This window comes from Vidua chalybeata, chromosome 8 (assembly GCF_026979565.1).
Source record: "Vidua chalybeata isolate OUT-0048 chromosome 8, bVidCha1 merged haplotype, whole genome shotgun sequence".
In the NCBI taxonomy this organism is placed as follows: domain Eukaryota; kingdom Metazoa; phylum Chordata; class Aves; order Passeriformes; family Viduidae; genus Vidua; species Vidua chalybeata.
In genome coordinates this window covers 13,215,947-13,232,468 of record NC_071537.1, presented here as the reverse complement: position 1 = coordinate 13,232,468, position 16,522 = coordinate 13,215,947, and the positions used below count along the sequence as shown (strand labels likewise).

The 16,522-nt window shown below is 52.3% G+C and overlaps 1 protein-coding gene across 1 annotated transcript; it reads right to left on the bottom strand.

Moving 5' to 3' along the window:
• Nucleotides 1-3,350: 3,350 nt before the first annotated feature.
• Nucleotides 3,351-10,862, bottom strand: TLX1 (T cell leukemia homeobox 1). The gene is made up of 3 exons (XM_053949229.1): nucleotides 10,394-10,862; nucleotides 8,569-8,770; nucleotides 3,351-5,250 (listed from the first exon to the last, which is right to left on the bottom strand). Exons 1-3 carry the CDS (start codon nucleotides 10,860-10,862, stop codon nucleotides 5,028-5,030), a joined length of 894 nt encoding a protein of 297 aa, XP_053805204.1. The 3' UTR covers nucleotides 3,351-5,027.
• Between the last annotated feature and the right edge of the window lie 5,660 nt (nucleotides 10,863-16,522).

Sequence of the window (16,522 nt, the reverse complement as noted above, 5' to 3'; positions counted from 1 at the left end):
AAACAAAAACTAACATAATTCTTTGAATACAGTTTTATGTGTGACTTGAATAAATGTATAGAATTAATTTAAAACTACCAGTAACAAGAGTTTCTGATTAATGGAAAGGAATAGGGGGAAACACCTCTGTCCTAATCTTGGATAAGTGTTGATCCATCAAACAAATTTCCTACTGTAACAGAAACAATAACAATAATTTAAGGAATATCAAAATCACAGTTAGCTGCACAAACAAAAGATCTGAAAAAAAACAAACTGGTGGGATGTTGTAACTCCAACAGAAGTTTGTCCTGATAATCTATAGTTTTGCATGTTTTTTTCTTCCCTTAACATTTGTTTAAAATAAACCTACCTTTTTCCCTCAAATTCTAGACCTTCTCATTTAGAAAATTTTCAAGCAGGATAATTTGATAACTCCAAATGCTGTTCCACAAACAGTTTTTAAACAAGTGGCCATCAAAGCTGACTGCTGCACAAAGAAATCAGTGTCACTCAGCCAGTCTGCTTCTGGCAAAGGAAAAAAAAGATTAATTCAAAAAGTTCCAGCTGTCCCAGAACCCCAGAGAGGAATGGCTTTTTACTGTAAACCAAACAGTTTTCAGCAAAGCCATTTTCAGTTTTGTCGGTAAGTTGGTTGGGTTTTTTACCCCATGTAGCCTGTGAGCTGGTCTTGGCGGCGAGGAGGGGCTGTCTCCGCGGGGATGGGCTCCTGCTGCCACCGTGCTGAGGCAGCAACCCCGGTTTTACTCCTTTTTTTTCGTGTGTTGTTAATCAGGAGCACATTCAAAAACACCAATCAACAGTTTTAGTGAGATAATGAAAATGATCCTGCATATGGGTGTTTGTGGGCTCAATGCCTCCTTTCATTATCAATTATACAAACAATATTAGAGGACACGTACACTCGTCGCAGTCTTTCTCCAGGAAATCCCACACACACGTGGCTCTCACTGATGCTGCTGCTGCAGCAGAAATAACTTAAAAGGTATAACAAATGCCCCATAGATGGGGTAATGCAGCACAAGAAAAGCTGCATGTGGTACTCAGGTAGAAACTGGGGTGTGCATGTACTGCAGGGATCAAATGGGCTGGCCCGTGCCGAGCACAACTGCAGGCTCTGCTCAGGGTGGAAGGCTTCAGCAAAGACCCTTCAGCCTTTACCTGGGCCATCCCTCAGCAGAGAAAAACCAATTGATCCTTGTTTGGATGACTCATGTGCTCAACTAATTGGCTAAATGGGGGCCAGACCTCTGGTTCCCTCCTGCCCTCATTGTTTGCTGAGCTGGGACCAAACCCAGACAACCGCAGCCCATCCCATAGGGCTTCGTCTCCTCCAGCTCCACACAGATGTTTCATACTCCAGTTGCTTATGCAAAGACAGTGTTTCCCCCCCTCCAGATTTCACCTTCAAAAGCTCAGCACATCCAACCCAAATGAATGATAGCTCTGGATCCCTGGCAGCGTTGCGGGTGAGAGAGATGAGCACAACCACAGCACGGTCCCCGGTGACACCCTGAGCCTTCAGCTTCAGGCAGGACACAGACCAAAGTCACTCTGCCTTGGTCTGTATTTCCTAGATACAGGCAAACAGTAGGAAAACATTTCTCCCTGACTCTCATTTCATGTTTGGGATTTGCTTTATTTTGAGAGCGAAGGTAGGGGGAAATGACTTCCAAGGCATCTTAATGCAATTTTATTCCTGCTCCCAAATAAGTATAATACAAAAAATTAAATCAGCCTTCAATGTGATATGGAAGGCCCCAGGATACAGCTGAGGTGATGTCAGTCTACAAAACATAACATTACGTGTCATTATTTCATGTCATTACTTATTGATTTAATTCCGTCATATTTCAGACAACTTTTATTGTCTAGGTACAAATCATCATATTAATAACTGGAAGCACATATGCAGATATCAAAAACACCTTCTGCCACTAAACCAATTTTTAAAATGAATCCAAGAGAAATATTTTAAGGGAAAACTCCTCCAGAAGTATTTTTTCCAGGGACGAGAAAGATATATTCTCATTTCATATTGAGATTCCTTTTTTTTTTTTTTTTTTTTTTTGTACAGGAAAGATTGTTTGGAAAAGGGGGAACTACCAGTTTTGAAAACAAGGTATAGGGTATAGTTAAATATTCTATCTAAACATATTCCCCTTGAATGTGCATTATCTTATCTTTAACTTTACTGGGGAACATTTTGGCTTATGAACTGAATAAAGTGGGTATTATAAAATGGTTGTCTTAGAATTAAATTTTACAATATTGATGTGTCATAATAATAAAATAGAAAACAGTTTTAATATCAACAGTGAGTATTATTATTATTATTATTATTATTATTATTATTATTTTGTGGTTGATGTTTTTTCCTATGCAGAAACCCTGAAAACAAAAATATAAACTCCAACAAACTGTAAACCATTAAAGGTTTGTACACAGCAATGCCTCCTGAAGGAGTTTAACTTAGTAGACAAAGTTGGGTGCATGTTAAATAATAAGCTTAATCAGAATTGAAAAATCTGACTGTAGTATGAAACAGAATTCAAACAAAAGACTTCCCTGAAATTTACATTGGAAAAAATACATATTATTTTATTTTAGTATTTTTCTGGCAGTAATCAACATCTTTTAAAGATATTTCCAAAAATGCTTGTTCTCCAAGTTTCATATTTTCCCATGTTTTATCCTTTTTTCCTTTTTCTGTCTTTTTTCCTCTCCATTGCTGCAGATGTTTCTCTGTGGTCTCATACACATTGGACTGCAGAACGGGAAAATCCTGCAACACCATAAATTCTCAGCCCAGTCCTATAATATTAGATTTTGGATGAAGCAGGCTATTCCTACGCTCCCTTAACAAACTCCCCAGCAACGCTGCACCCAGAGGACCCAGCCTCACAGAGCACTGTCACCCGCCAGGTATCAGAGGCTTGGGGTATTTTGTTGCAGATGCCCCACAGGCAGCCTGGACCCCAGGGCCACATCAGGGGGTCCCTGCCACTGCTCGTGGCTGCCTGCCCTTTTCAGCCGTATCCTCCAACATCCTTTACGCAGCAACTCCCCGTGCTGGAAGGAAACACCAGGCTGAAGCCAGCCACGGGGCTGGGATTCTCCCCCAAGGAAGCTGATAAGAGTTTTCCCACCCGTTTGATTTTCCTCTGAGAAGGGCTTGCCAAACTGGGGACAATGTCCTGCACTAAGGCTGAGTACAAATGGAAAACAATGTCCCCAGAATAATCCCCTGCAAGATTGTCTCTAAGATGTACTTTTGCATGTTTCTTTATACTCAAATTCCCCTTTCCGTATTCAGTTTCAGACACAAATATCTGTAGATCTGCCTCAGTCCAGGTGAGACCTCATTCCAAGGTCTTATTCAATAAATTATTCCACATAAGTTTAAGGCTAAGCCCCTGCACAGTCCCTGCCACCCCCAGCAAGCCCCCCAGAAAGGCTTTGATTAAAGCAAGCACTAAATGCACTGCTGGGTTGAAGCCTGAAAATGTTTATAGGACCAGGGATTAAAACATAGCATATTACATCTTGAGCTTCCAAAGCCAAGTGGACCTGAGCAAAGTAAAATGGAAATGCTAACTCTATTTTTATTTAAAAAAAAAAATAGCACAGGCTTCAGCAGTAGTTGTGATATGCTGTCTCCTCTTGGGGAACTAATAGACAGGGAACAGCAAGGCTTTAAATGATTTATTCAGTACCCTGGAGATTTTTTATTTTCTTTTTCATTTCCACATAAATTACACAAGCACTTTATAAAATGAATACACATAAAACACCTTGTAAGTGCATAACTTAAAAAAACCAAAACAACAAAAAAAGCAAACAAATGAATGCCTTTAAAAATCTCACTGAAAATAGGTTTTCTGGTTGGTTGTTTGTACTAACTGCTTAAATTGGCATTGCTGTTTTAGATTATAAGTAACTGAAAAATATATACTGTTTATATATATATATAGCTATATATTCCTGGCATTTGCTAGAAGTGCTTTTTTAAATTTTATCTCATTCTCTTGGTACAATTAAAAGAACAACTAAGTTAAAAAGCCGAGAGTGAAATAGATTTTTTTGTTGTCAGGAACCGCCTTCTAACGGGAAACTGATAAGATAAAACATTGGACAACATTTTGCAAATTATATGGAAATATTCCATGGAAAGAAACTGCATTACCCTCACAAACTGCCACCCAGGTCTTCTCATTATTAAAATACTCGCTGATGGGCACAGAGTCCATGGCAGCCAGGGACTGTTTGGGCTCTTCATACAATTGAGATATCATATTTACCGTCCTCAGGAGTCTGTCAGATCCTTCTCTTGTTCCCCCCAAGCAAGAAAAAATTAATGAAAAAGGGGAGGAGAGACAGCAAGGTGAGATCTGAAGGGTTCCCATCTGGCACAAGCAGAAATTGCTGCTGTTTCCTCCATTTGTTGCATTCCCGAACGTCTCCGGTGTGGACAACCCAAGAAGGCTCACAGCAGAGACATGCTTCCCAGGGAGCCTTCTCCTTTTCTTTCAAGCCAACAGTTCAAAACATATATCTATATATATCTCTCTATAGATATATATAGATACACATATATATATGGGTGTACATTGACTTTGCACTGCTACCAGTAGAATCCTAAGGAAGTTTTCCTCTCCCCCCGCTGGATGAACACCAGCGGCTGTGTCTGTCAGGGCTGGGCTTTTGTCTGGCAGCACGTCAGCAAGTTCAGGGTCGACACTGGAGACTTTCAAGAGAACAAAGGGGTTGGGGGGAGGTGAGACAGCATTGCTGCTCCAGCAACTCTATGGCTAGGGAGAGGTTTTGGGGTGGCTTTCCTTCTTTTTGTTCCTTGTGGAGGGCTTCCCCAGCTGGATACATAGGATGGACGTGTCCAGAGGATCAGGGGGTTCCAGCCCTCCTTGGGGAGAAACAGAGTTGCTACATGTCCCACCAAGGATGCCTTCTGTCCCCCTGGGGACAGCCCCGCCAGTAGAAGGTGTGGGTGCCACCAGTGGGTGCCAGACTTATTCACAAGCAGAGGCGACAGTGGTGACACTGGTGATCTTGGTGGAGTCATCAGACCAAGGCTGGAGATTCTGGAGGGCGAAGAGAGAGGAGTTGTGGACACAGATGGGGTCGGCTTGGATGGGCTGGTTGATGGTTTTTTGGAAGGCTTCCTGCTGCAACTGCATGAGGATGCGGTTTGCTTGCTGCCGCTCGGCCTCCCGCTCCTCTGCTGTCTGCCTCCTAGGAGAGAGGGAGCTGTTAGTGTGGCCTGGGGAAGCAAAGGAAGGGTGTCTCCAGAGAGATTAAGTTGTGCTGGGTGCTCATGATGTGGGAGGGCAGGGGTAGGAAAAGAGGGTGCCTTGCCATGGCGTGGTCCCAGATCCCCTACACAAATGGCCAGTAAATCCCATAAACAGGGGACTGGGTCTGTCTATCTTACTGGCCTCAGCAAAAACTGCTCCGATCAAAGAGAGCAGCCCACAGCTCTGGATTACTCTCTGCCCACAGGAAAAAAAACAAACAAGCAGAGACAAAACACCCAAAGTGTCACACAACAGCATTGCAAAAGTTGCAATCCCCCGAAAACATGCTCTGGTCTGACAGCAAGAGCCAAGCATGCAAAGCCCCAGGACGAAGCATGGAGCAGAGTGGGGTGAGACTGTGACTGGCAGTGCCACACAGCTGGGAGATGGACAGTGTCACCCTGGACGTCCCCTTCCGGTATCCAGGTTTGCCACCTTGTCTGACATGTTGCGGTGACCAGCTGTTGAGAGCTTGGATGAAGGCAAAAACTTTCCTGAGGCAGGCAGCAAAATTTCAGCTAAACACTAGAAACACATTTTTTAGCAGTAACAAAAATCAAAGCACAGAATATATTATCTGGAAAGGGTGAATGACAGTGTTTTTCAGAACAGTTTGGACATGTGTCTGCCTGGTATGACACCAGCAGAGGTGATCCCCAAGGACAGAGTATTAGGGGGTCAGAAGGGGCTCTTTCCAGTGTTGGTTGGGCCCTGGCTCTGGGCTGCCTAGGAGCAGAGAATGGGATAGGTAGAAATAGCCTGAATCCTCTTATATCCACAATGGAAACCCCACTCCTGCTAGCTTGGATGGCAGGTCAGTCTAAAGTCTGCAGCTTGTACTCACTTCACCTGGCACTTCTATTGATGCTGCTAGGAAAATCTGTGAGGAACTCACAGTGCTGGTCCCAGGATGATTCCCAAAGCATCCTCTCCCTCCCTCACACCCCCAGGCTCAGCTGACATCCTCTCAGCAGCTTCAGTGGACCAGTGACACAGGAAATGGCAGCTTTTTAATTTAGCAGCTCAGGGGGATGTGAGATGTCTCATCCCCTTTGGCCATGGGAATTGGAAGTGGCAGCTCTGATCTCCACAGTGGCATCTCAGAACACAGGGCAGGGGTCCCTGGCTCCCAGTGGGGAAGCAGGCTGGGACTTGGATGCCAGCAATGGGCCTCTGGGCACCCAAGCCTCCAGACATGTGGCCAGTGCTCCCTCCTGGGAGCAGATAGTTCAGGGCTCAGTCCCTGTTCTAATCATTGTGTCAACATCTCATATCAGCCATCCTGGGAAGAGCAGGCTCAGAGCTGCACCTGCCCGGGGATCAGTTCAGTCTCTGCCTCAATGAATATTTAATGAGTCCCTGCACAACAAGGAGGTGCTCCAGGAGGAGGGAGGGAGCCCCAAGTCCAGAGTGATCAGGAGTACCATGGCTGTGAGCACCTTGGTCACAAGTATCGCCCTGCTGCAAGCTGGTTCAGCCATGGATTCACATCAGAATGGGATTTCCAGGTTCATACCTGCCTGGAAAGAGCTGTGTCTAAAGCAAGAGCCTAAATCTAAGGAGGGGATCACCTCCCTCCAGCAAAGACAACTAGGCAAGGGGCAGGGGCAAGACTCTTCCCCCCCCCCCCCCCCCCAATTTGCATTCAAGCAGTTAAACAGCTCAGAGGGCTTATAGCGACTCTGTTTTCTTGGATACTTCCCACTACCTCATTCAGGCCAAGCCTTCAGCGGCTCCTTCCAGCTCCAAGTGCTCCAGGAACCACTCAGAGCTCACTGCAGGGCCATGAGGCAGGAAGCTGGGTGTGCGAACAGCCAGGGGCACCCACATCTCCATCGCAACACCCGGCAGGCACAGATGCATACAAGCAGAACTTACATGCCTGTGTCCCTCTGGCTCAGGCCAAAGATTCTCCCATGTCTAATATTACAGCTGAGGTCTGGCTGCAGCCTCTCCCTTAGGCAGAAGCAGGATTTAGTTTCTCTTTACCCAGCTATTTTTTGTAAAACACGTGAATAGGTTTGTATCCTCTCCACCTCTGCCAAAAGAGGCTGAATTTAGCCAACAGACGCAAAGAGTATTGACAGATGGATTTGCCTCACTTCCTTAGGAAACCTGGTTAGAAGACACAGCTGACCCCAATTTGCAGGCCACAGCAGGACTGTTCCTCCTCCAGGATTCTTTTTCTGGCCAACAGAGATCACTCCAGCTAGAGACTTCCTAACAGTGGGGAATTGAGCTACCATGGGTTCTCTGGGGAAGAACTCACTGGGGTTGAGGATTCACATCCTCCCTTCATTTCAAGTTCCTTGAGCCCCATTTCTTACGCAACCCCAGCATACTCAGGCAATCGCTGTCCTGTTAACCTTTGGGAAGACTCCAGGGAAGTCCTTTCCCCTCATTTTGAAGAAGCTGCCTACCTGCCTGCCTGCCCTCCAGGACCCAGTGCACAGCACCCAGCAGCTCAGCACCCAGCCCAGGGTAGGAGATGTTCTCAGGGCTGAGATGCCTCCCTCGGGAACATCCCGGGAACGTGCAGCTTGGGAGGGGCAGGATCACTGCGACCGAACCCTGGAGGCTCCGTGTGAGCCCAGCCTTCTCTTCCTCTCCGGCTTTACCGGCACGCCCGGCAGCAGAACAAAAAGAAAGCGTTTGGGCAAGGAGGCACCGCGAACCCCGCGGGGACGAAAATCTCCACGCTGTGCAAAGCCCGGTACTCCGACAGCCCCAGGTCGGGGGCTCACTCCCGAGCCTCCACATCCTCTGGTGACACTGATCGCACCCACTGCACACGTGTGTGCTCACACACGTTAATCCCCGTGGCATACCCAGACGCGTTTTTGCACGCAGGTCCGGTGTGCTCACACCAGATAATTATGGCCCGCACCACACCACACTCGCGGTGCTGTGCTTTGCACTCAGACCCCCGTGCACACTCACACACACACACACACACACACACACACACAATGTGTGCAGGCACACACGGGCACGCGTGGCCTTCACACTGACCGTACAGTTACACACGCGTGTCCTGCTCGCACACACGCGCGCAGGTGTGCACACACCACATGCACACACACACACACCCTGCTGTACATGCACACGCACGTGTGCACACACAGTCACATTCACACACACACGGGGCTTGCACACCTCTGCGCTGCCATCAATGCTCCTGGCAGAGCTGCTGGCAGCAAGATCTGTCCCCGTCGGACTGCCCCATCCTGGTCCACCGAGACCCCCGGTCCCTCACCTCCACTTGGTGCGCCGGTTCTGGAACCAGGTCTTCACTTGGGCGTCCGTCATCTTGAGGGCTTTGGCCAGGGCAGCACGTTCGGCCGAGGCCAAGTATTTCTGCCGGTGGAAGCGCTTCTCCAGCTCGCAAATCTGCAGGCGGGTGAAGGAGGTGCGCGGCTTCTTCTTCTTGGGGGGCGTGCGGTTCTGGTAGGGGTGACCTATACGGCGTGTTACAGTGAAGGGTGAGAGGGCCACTGGGGGGGACACGGGAGGAGGGGGGATGAGAGGCAAAGAAGCAAGCAGCGACACATCAGCAGAGGGGCTCCGGCTCCCGGCCGCTGGGCTGGGGACCACCCCCCACCGCTCCGAAGCCGCGGCTTCCCCGCCGACACCCACGCAGGAGCTGCAAAAACTCGGCGGCGGCGGCCCCGCGTACCGGGAAGGCCCGGCGGCCTTTCCTGGATGTTGCGGGCACTCGCCGGGCACCGTTCGGCTCCGGCGGAGGGGAAGGTGGCCGCTTGCCCGGCCAAGTGCCCGCCGGGGAACGGGGGGTCAGCAGCGGCAGCCGGTCCTGGCGCCGGGCCGGAGCTCCGCGCCCCGTGCCAGGCGGGTTCGGGATAATTTCGTTTAGGCGCGGCGGTAACCCCATAGCCCCCGGCCCCAGCGCCTCGTACACGGCAAGTACAGTCCCGGACTGGAAACCGGAGATGAGATTTGTTGTTCTGTTTGTTTGGGTTTTTTTGTTTTGTTTTAAATATATATGGTTTTGTTTGGGTTTGTTGGTTTGGTTTTTTTTTTTTTCCAACCCAATAAAAAAAAAAAAAAAAATTAGTGAAAAGTCACATTGTGCCTAAGCCAAGAACAAATTGAGCAAAATTCGATCAGGTGCTTGCCAGGGGAACAGCCCGTTCGTCCACCCGCGGCCGTGCCTGAACCCAGCTCCATCGGGTCGAAATTAAACGGAAACTTTCAAAAATCAGGCCTCGGTTTCCGCCCTCGGTAAGCGGCGCTGATTTTTCCCCGTTGTAATTTCGTTCCTTTTGTTTGTTTGTTTGTGTATTTTTTATTTATTTCTTTTCGTTGTTCGAGTTTTTGCTTTGTTAGTGCCGAAAGACGAGCCCAGCTACACCTGGAAACAGTAGCGAGGCCGGGAAGCGGCTGTAGCCCGAGCCCCGCTCTGCTCGGGTCTGCAAAAGGTCCCTTTTGCTGGGGAAAAAGGCTGAGCCGAAACCCGCAACCGGGGAAAGCCAGCCCGGTTAAGGGAAGGCAACGGGACGGCCTTCCCGGGCAGGCCGGGGCCGGGGCCGTGCTTCCCAAACAACTCTCGGTTTTGAAGGAAAGTTTCCCCGGGTGCTGGCTCGGGCGGCAGGGATTGGGCAGCCGTGCCCGGGGCTCGCGGGAGGTCGTGTGCGGAGTTCACCATCCCTTTTCCTCCTTGCTCGCCTTTGGCGACCCATATCGCGGGAAAAAAAAATGTAAAAAACCTACACCAAACTAATAAATAAATAAATAGAAAGGAACTAAAACAATAACAACATAAACCCCCGCATATGCAAACACTCAAACCAACCAAAATATCAAAACAAACAAACAAAAGGAAACACAACTCATTTAAGGGGGACTGGATACGCCTCATTTCCCATCCCGTCTTGCTTCTGGCCTCCTCCCGGACCAACTTCCCAGGACCATCCCGGCTGCTTTCTCCACCCGGCCGGAGAGATCCCCGGCTGGATCCTGCGTGCCCCTGTGGGCACCGGTTGTCGTGCCGAGGCCGGGCGGCGGGGGAGGAAGGGGGGCGGCAGGAGCAGAGACAGAAGGGGGGTCCCGGTGGCACAACTCACCTGTGAACCTGTCTTTTGTGTACCGCCTGTTGCTCTCCATCCAGGGGAAGGTGAGCCCCGTGAGGCTGTTCATGCCGTTCACTGCCGGCACGGCGGCGGAGAGGGGCTGGTGGACGCCGCCGGCCACGGGACGATGGGCCGGGACGCGGATCACCCCGCCGGCCGAGCTCAAGGTGTTGCCGTTCATGCTCACCGCCATGTTCACGTTGTAGGAGCCGGGCAGGCCGCCCATGCTGCAGGAGGTGCCGGTGTAGGCGCCGGCCGCGCCGCCGCTCGCCCCGTAGCCACCCGTGACCGTGTTATAGGCGCTGCCCACGATGCAGCCCAGCCCGTAGTCCGCCGAGTCCTGCAGCCGCGGGTGCGACACCATGCAGCTGCCCGGCTCCGACGTGTTGAGGATCTGGTCGATGCCGAAGCTGATGGGCTCGGCTTGCCCTTGGTGCAGGTGGTGAGCCCCGAGGTGCTCCATGCCGCCGCTCGGGCACCGGGGCCGGACCTCCGCCCCGGGCAGGGCAGCACAGCCCCGCACCGCCCCGAGACCGGCAACGGGGCCGCACAGAGCCGGGGAACGCTGGCTACGCGCTCAGTCCCATAGCACGACGGCAGAGCACCCCAAGAAACGGCAGCAGAGCCACGCAAGGCCAGGACACGGCAGCCACACGCTCAGCACGAAGACACAGCAGCACAGCCATGCGCAGCCCAGGTACAAGAGTGAAACACCCCCTCAGGCCGGGACGCGACAGCCGTGCCCAGCGCGGCACAGGACACAGACAGTGGAGACACAACCGCGCCAAGCACACGCGACAGCTTCCAGGAGCGGAGACGCGACACCCCAGCCACGCACACTGGCTCCGCTCCAATGAGACCCAGCACCCCCAGGTACCAAGACACGTCAGGAGCCTCTCACCCAGGACACACAGACGTACGCACGGACACACACACACACAAGGGTGCCCCGGGGACCCCTCGCCGCGGCGGGCGGTGGGGAGCCGGGAGCCCCGCGGAGCGGAGCGCGGCGGATTGTGAGTGCGATCGCCCGCCGCCCCGCTTGCCCATCAATCACCCTACCCAGGGCCTACTGCTGCAGGCCCTCACTCTCCATTGGTTGGATGCTGAGAGCAGCCCAGTGAATGACAGCAGAGAAGAGCACACAAGAGGAGTTTCTTCTTCCCCAGCCCCCTCTCGCACCCCCACCCCACAAAAAAAAAAAAAAAAAAAAAAAAAAATCACCGCCCTTCTCGGCCTTATAAAGTGAGCCCTGGGTGAGTGCAGGGCACTGGGGGGTGAAATAGTGGCTGATAGTGGGCAGCACAGTGGGGTCGTTTGGTCTCGGAGTTTGTGGCCACGGACTGCTGGGAAGGGGGATCTTGGCTGCCAGGCCCCATAGGAGAATCAAGCCTAGGCTGCGATTTCCAAGGGCTGCCGCTGATCCCGAGCGATGGCTGAAGCCGGAAGATCCCCTTCTAGTGGGGTTCCAGACCCCTCGTGCCCCTTTGTTCCTGAAGGGTGTTCTCAATTTCAAAAGTCAGCACCTTTCAAAAAGCCGCAGAGGAGGTGGCTCTCCCACCACGAGACTCCAGAGCAGGGACACGGGGACGTTGAGAAGGGCACCCCACAAGTGCCCGGACCCATGGAAGGGGTGTGATGGGAGAAGGTGAGGGGCTCCTGAAGCACACTTTCCCCCGGAGAACCGGGGCGGGGCTCATTTCCCCGGGACGATGGCAGGCCCCAGCTGCGCCCCGCGGGCAGCGGACACCGCTGACGGGGCACCCGCCACTGCTGGCCCCACCGTCTGCTGCCGCCGCCCCCTCCCGCTCCTGTCCTCGGGGAGATGAGTGTTCCCGTTAAAAAAAAAAAAAAAAAAAAAAAGATACGAAATTATTTTTAAAGTTTAAAACAACATGAAAATGAAAGCCGTTATTGCAATTTCTGTAAAACTTGTTGTAGCCCTGGCCCGTCGGTGCCTGCTCCGCACAGCCGGACCGGGGGCAGAGCCGCCGATGGGACCGGGCACTGCCGGCTCCTTGAATCTGGCCTCCCGCTGCTGCCGACCCCAGCGCTCCCGGCCGCAGCGTCACGGTTTTGTCCGGTAGTTTGTGCTCTGCCCGCCCTATTCCTCCCGTTACGGGCTGGGACCGGCCCTCCAGGCCCCCTCCTCCCTGGCTGGGGCAAAGGCTGCCCTTCACATCTTCAGCGTGCCCGTTGTTTAGTGCCCACAAGAGACGTGGGGACCCCACAGGACAGCCTGCTCTGGGGTATCCCCCATAAAAAACAAATGGCACAGGCATGGAAAATCGTGTCTGTGCACTCAGGTACACCTCACTTATCACCAGCTGTATCATCCCATCCTCATCCTCACACTCCCAGTGTTGACACAAGCTCACAAACACACGCATGAGCTCACAGACACCCATGCTCACAGTCCCACACATTCTCTTGCACACACACCTATGTTTGTGCATTTATTCAAATGTCCCACACACTCACAGACAGTTACAACGCCCTGCACGCACACAAGTTCTGACACACGTTCTCATTCACACCTTCACAACTGTACGTATTCACACTCACAGTCACTCCCACAACAGGCAGTAACACACCCCAGTTTCCGTGTGTGCAGGCACCCCCAGACACACACACTCTGACACACCAGTGCTTGTGGGCTCCTGCCACCCTCGCCCAAGCCACAGCCTTGCTGTGATACCCCAAGACCTGTCACTATCACCACACTCGCCACCACAGCCCCACACGGGAAGGCTGTGGAGACAGTGGGCGGCAGCAGCAACCCACAGCCGCCCCTCGGCCCATGCCCAGCCAGTGCCCAGCCAGCCTGCCCCCACCACCCAGCCCTGCCTTCCCGCTGGGGTCGGATTTCCCCCTCCTCCCAGTACCTGCCTCAGTTCTTGACTTCTGAACTCTTCAGGGAACTCGCTGGCGCCAGCTCCATCAACCAAAGTCCTTGTGGTTAGGAGGAGCTCGGAGAGGAGGGAGGGAGTGAGGGCTGGGGCCAGCCGAGGCCAAGAGGCTGCCCTCGGGCAGGGGGCCTTCTTGTCCAACAGGACTGCAGCTGTCTTTCTCCTTCTTCAGGATGTGCCTGAGCTTCTTCTCCTGCCCCTTGTCACACAGGAGATGTGGGGCAGCACCTGCTCACCTGCCCTGAGCATGTTAGGCTGTCTCCACAGGGAAGCAATAAAAATGCCATGCCGGTCCTGTACAGTGCCACAAAGTCCTCTGGCAGTAAGCTCTGACATCCAGAGGGATGCAGATCTGCTGCCAAATCCTGAGACCCAGGAGATGCCCCCCCTCCAGTAAATAACACAGCTGCCTGATGCCGCTTGCACATCCCAAAGGCCCCAGTTGATGCCAGGAAAAGCCTTGGCCTCCCCTGTGGCAGGGATCCTCCAGGCTGAGCAGATGCTGAAGGCCCCAGAGGGTCTGGCCTCGAGAAATCACAAGGTCACCACCAGTGATCCAGCCTTGCTACTGAGGGTCACAGCCCCCAGCTGCTGAGCCCAAGGTAGAGGCTTTGGGGCAATAAAACTTGCCAGGAGACAGATAACAGGTAAGTCAGAATTCCTTCTGTCCAGCACTCAGTGAGGACAAAGGAGAAGAGCAGGCAGGGCTAGGTCCTGACAGGGACTCAAAATTTCTGGAAATCAATGGGAATTATTGATGAGTTTGAGGATGATGTGAAGCCCTAGGATTTATTCTCTGCTCAAGCCAGACTTCATTTGCATCCTTGAGAAAGCCACACAGCTCCTGGCATTGGAAGTTTGGGCACTGCACATCTAAGCTCCAGGACAACACCCAGTTGAGATGTTCCAGTTCAAATTGCTCCTGGCCTCAGTTTCCCCTTAGACTCTCCAGGGCTGTGGCTTGAGCAGTACTGTAGAGCACAAGGCTCTGGAAATGTCCTGTCAATTAATATACGGGTTTTGCCTCCCTAATTCTGAGGCTGAAGAGGCTGTGCTGCAAGCTCACACACTAAGACATGTCAGGGTCAGTCTTGATGCTTTCAGGTTCACATCCCAATGGGAGTCTACTAGGACCAGCACCCACTCTGAGATGCATCCAATGAGCCTACAAATGGATCCCTGGGGTGGGGGCCAGAGGTACCCCAGCCCAGCTGTCTCTGCCTGGATCTGCAGTCAGTATGCTTCCATTTGCTGAGGGCTGGATTTGTCACTCGTTGCTAGGACTTTAAATGCCAGGCCTTGCAAAAAATAATTCAGATATCACACTCCAGGCAGAGCCCGGGGAGACAGACATTCCCAGATGTTTGCCCAAACTGCTGCTTTAGTTCTTAGTTCTTCTATACAGAGAAATCCTGTTTTGTGGAAAACACCAATAAGGTGGGTCAGACCTCCTTGGAGGTAGACAAAAGCCTCCAATGCAGGAGCTGACATGTGCACAAAGTTGCTGCAAAATTCATACATTAAGGAAGCCCAGTGTCCTTGGTCTCCACTTCTCTGGATCATCTCACCTCCTTCAGGTATCCACAGCCACTATACATATTCCTGCAAGCCTTGAAACTTTTGTCCTACTTGATCTACCCCAAACAGTTGTTGGGACAAGTTCATTTCCAAAATAGTGTTTTAATCCTGCATCAGATGAGGATTGAGGGCCCAGTTTATTCATGCTAGGAAATAACAATTGAGATGAGGGTTCTTCCTTATGCATAAGGCTCTCCCTCCCCACGAAGTGCCCAGGGATCCTTTCTCAGGTTCTCTCATTGATCGTGTGCATCTGCCTCCTGCTAGCAGAGAGGAGCAGCCCAGCCAGGGCCTGACCTCCACCCTCCACTCCCCTTTTCTTCTGGCTTGTCGGCTTGCCGGGGCTCCTCTTGGCCCCTGAGCTCCTTTGCAGCTCGGGGCTCCCGAGAGTTTGGCATCGCAAGCTGCCTCTCTGCCTCGCAGCTGCTGGCCGGGACACCGCTGCGAAATACAAGCCCTCCTGAGGGGACCGGGGACAAAAGTGGTGTGTCTGGGACCTTGGCAAGATCCCAGCAAAGCCCATCGGACTCGGTCCGAAAACTGCACTTCGAGCAGTGCTTTCCGGAACCTATAAAATCCTCTATATTGCTGAAAGGAGAGTGAGCAACTCTGCCGCGGGCGGGTGCGCGGCGACAAACACCCCCCCAGCAGAAGGTTGCACCCCGACTCCATCCCTTTCTCGCTTCATTGCGCCGGGGCCTCCCCAGCTCGGGTATTATCCAGCTTTCTGCACGTCCATCTCCTCCCGCAGCTCTTTCTCTCCCGTCGCGGCCCTTGTGAAATCCATTATGGCGAAGGCTCCGGTGCGGGCTCAGGCTGTGCACAGGGGCTGGCGGGAGAGCTCCGGAGCCAAGACGGCCCCGTCGGGCGTCCCTCGCCTCTCCCTGGCCCGAAAGGCGCGGTCTCCGCTGCCGTCGGGGCTCTATCCCTCAGCACTGCCGCCCGCACTAAGTTATACCCCAAGTGTCGCGACAGACGCCGATAGCGAAGCAGGACGACCCCCGCACCAACCAGCCGGGTTCCCGCGGGTGCGTGGGCTTCCCAACGGGAAATCTCGTTTTCTGCAACTCGCACCGCGCCCGAGCCCGCACGGACGGCGGCGCCTTTTCCCGGGCTCACGGTCCGCGGGAAGGGCGGCCTGCGCTTCCTGAACATTAAAAGCAATTAACACCGTTTGGGGAATTTTTAATTGCTCTATAAAGCACGCTGTAAATAATTACTCCCAGCTCTGTTGATCCCTCGAATACGCACTGACAGTTGTAATTTATGGCTTTGGTAACGTGGTCCCGTGCATTCAGCATAACTCCTTATTACAGTAATGACTTAGCGCCGCTGCACTTAATGAGTATAAAGTGCCCGGCGCAGCGGGAGCCGCAGCATCGCACGAACTTCGCCCGCAACGATATTTCTCCTCTTTATGGTTACAAACGACCGAGGGGCTACGAGTTAATACGGCGGGGAATGAGCGGCGGGGCCGGCTCCCTGCTCTGTCAACGACATCTCCCGGGCCAGTGGTTATCTACCAAAAATAAGTATTTAGAGCAGTCCGCAAACTGCCCCTTCACCCTCCTGTAGTCCCTGGCTTCTTGAAGAAAACGGGCTCAGCAGCGGCAAGTGCAGGGTCGCGACTCATCGC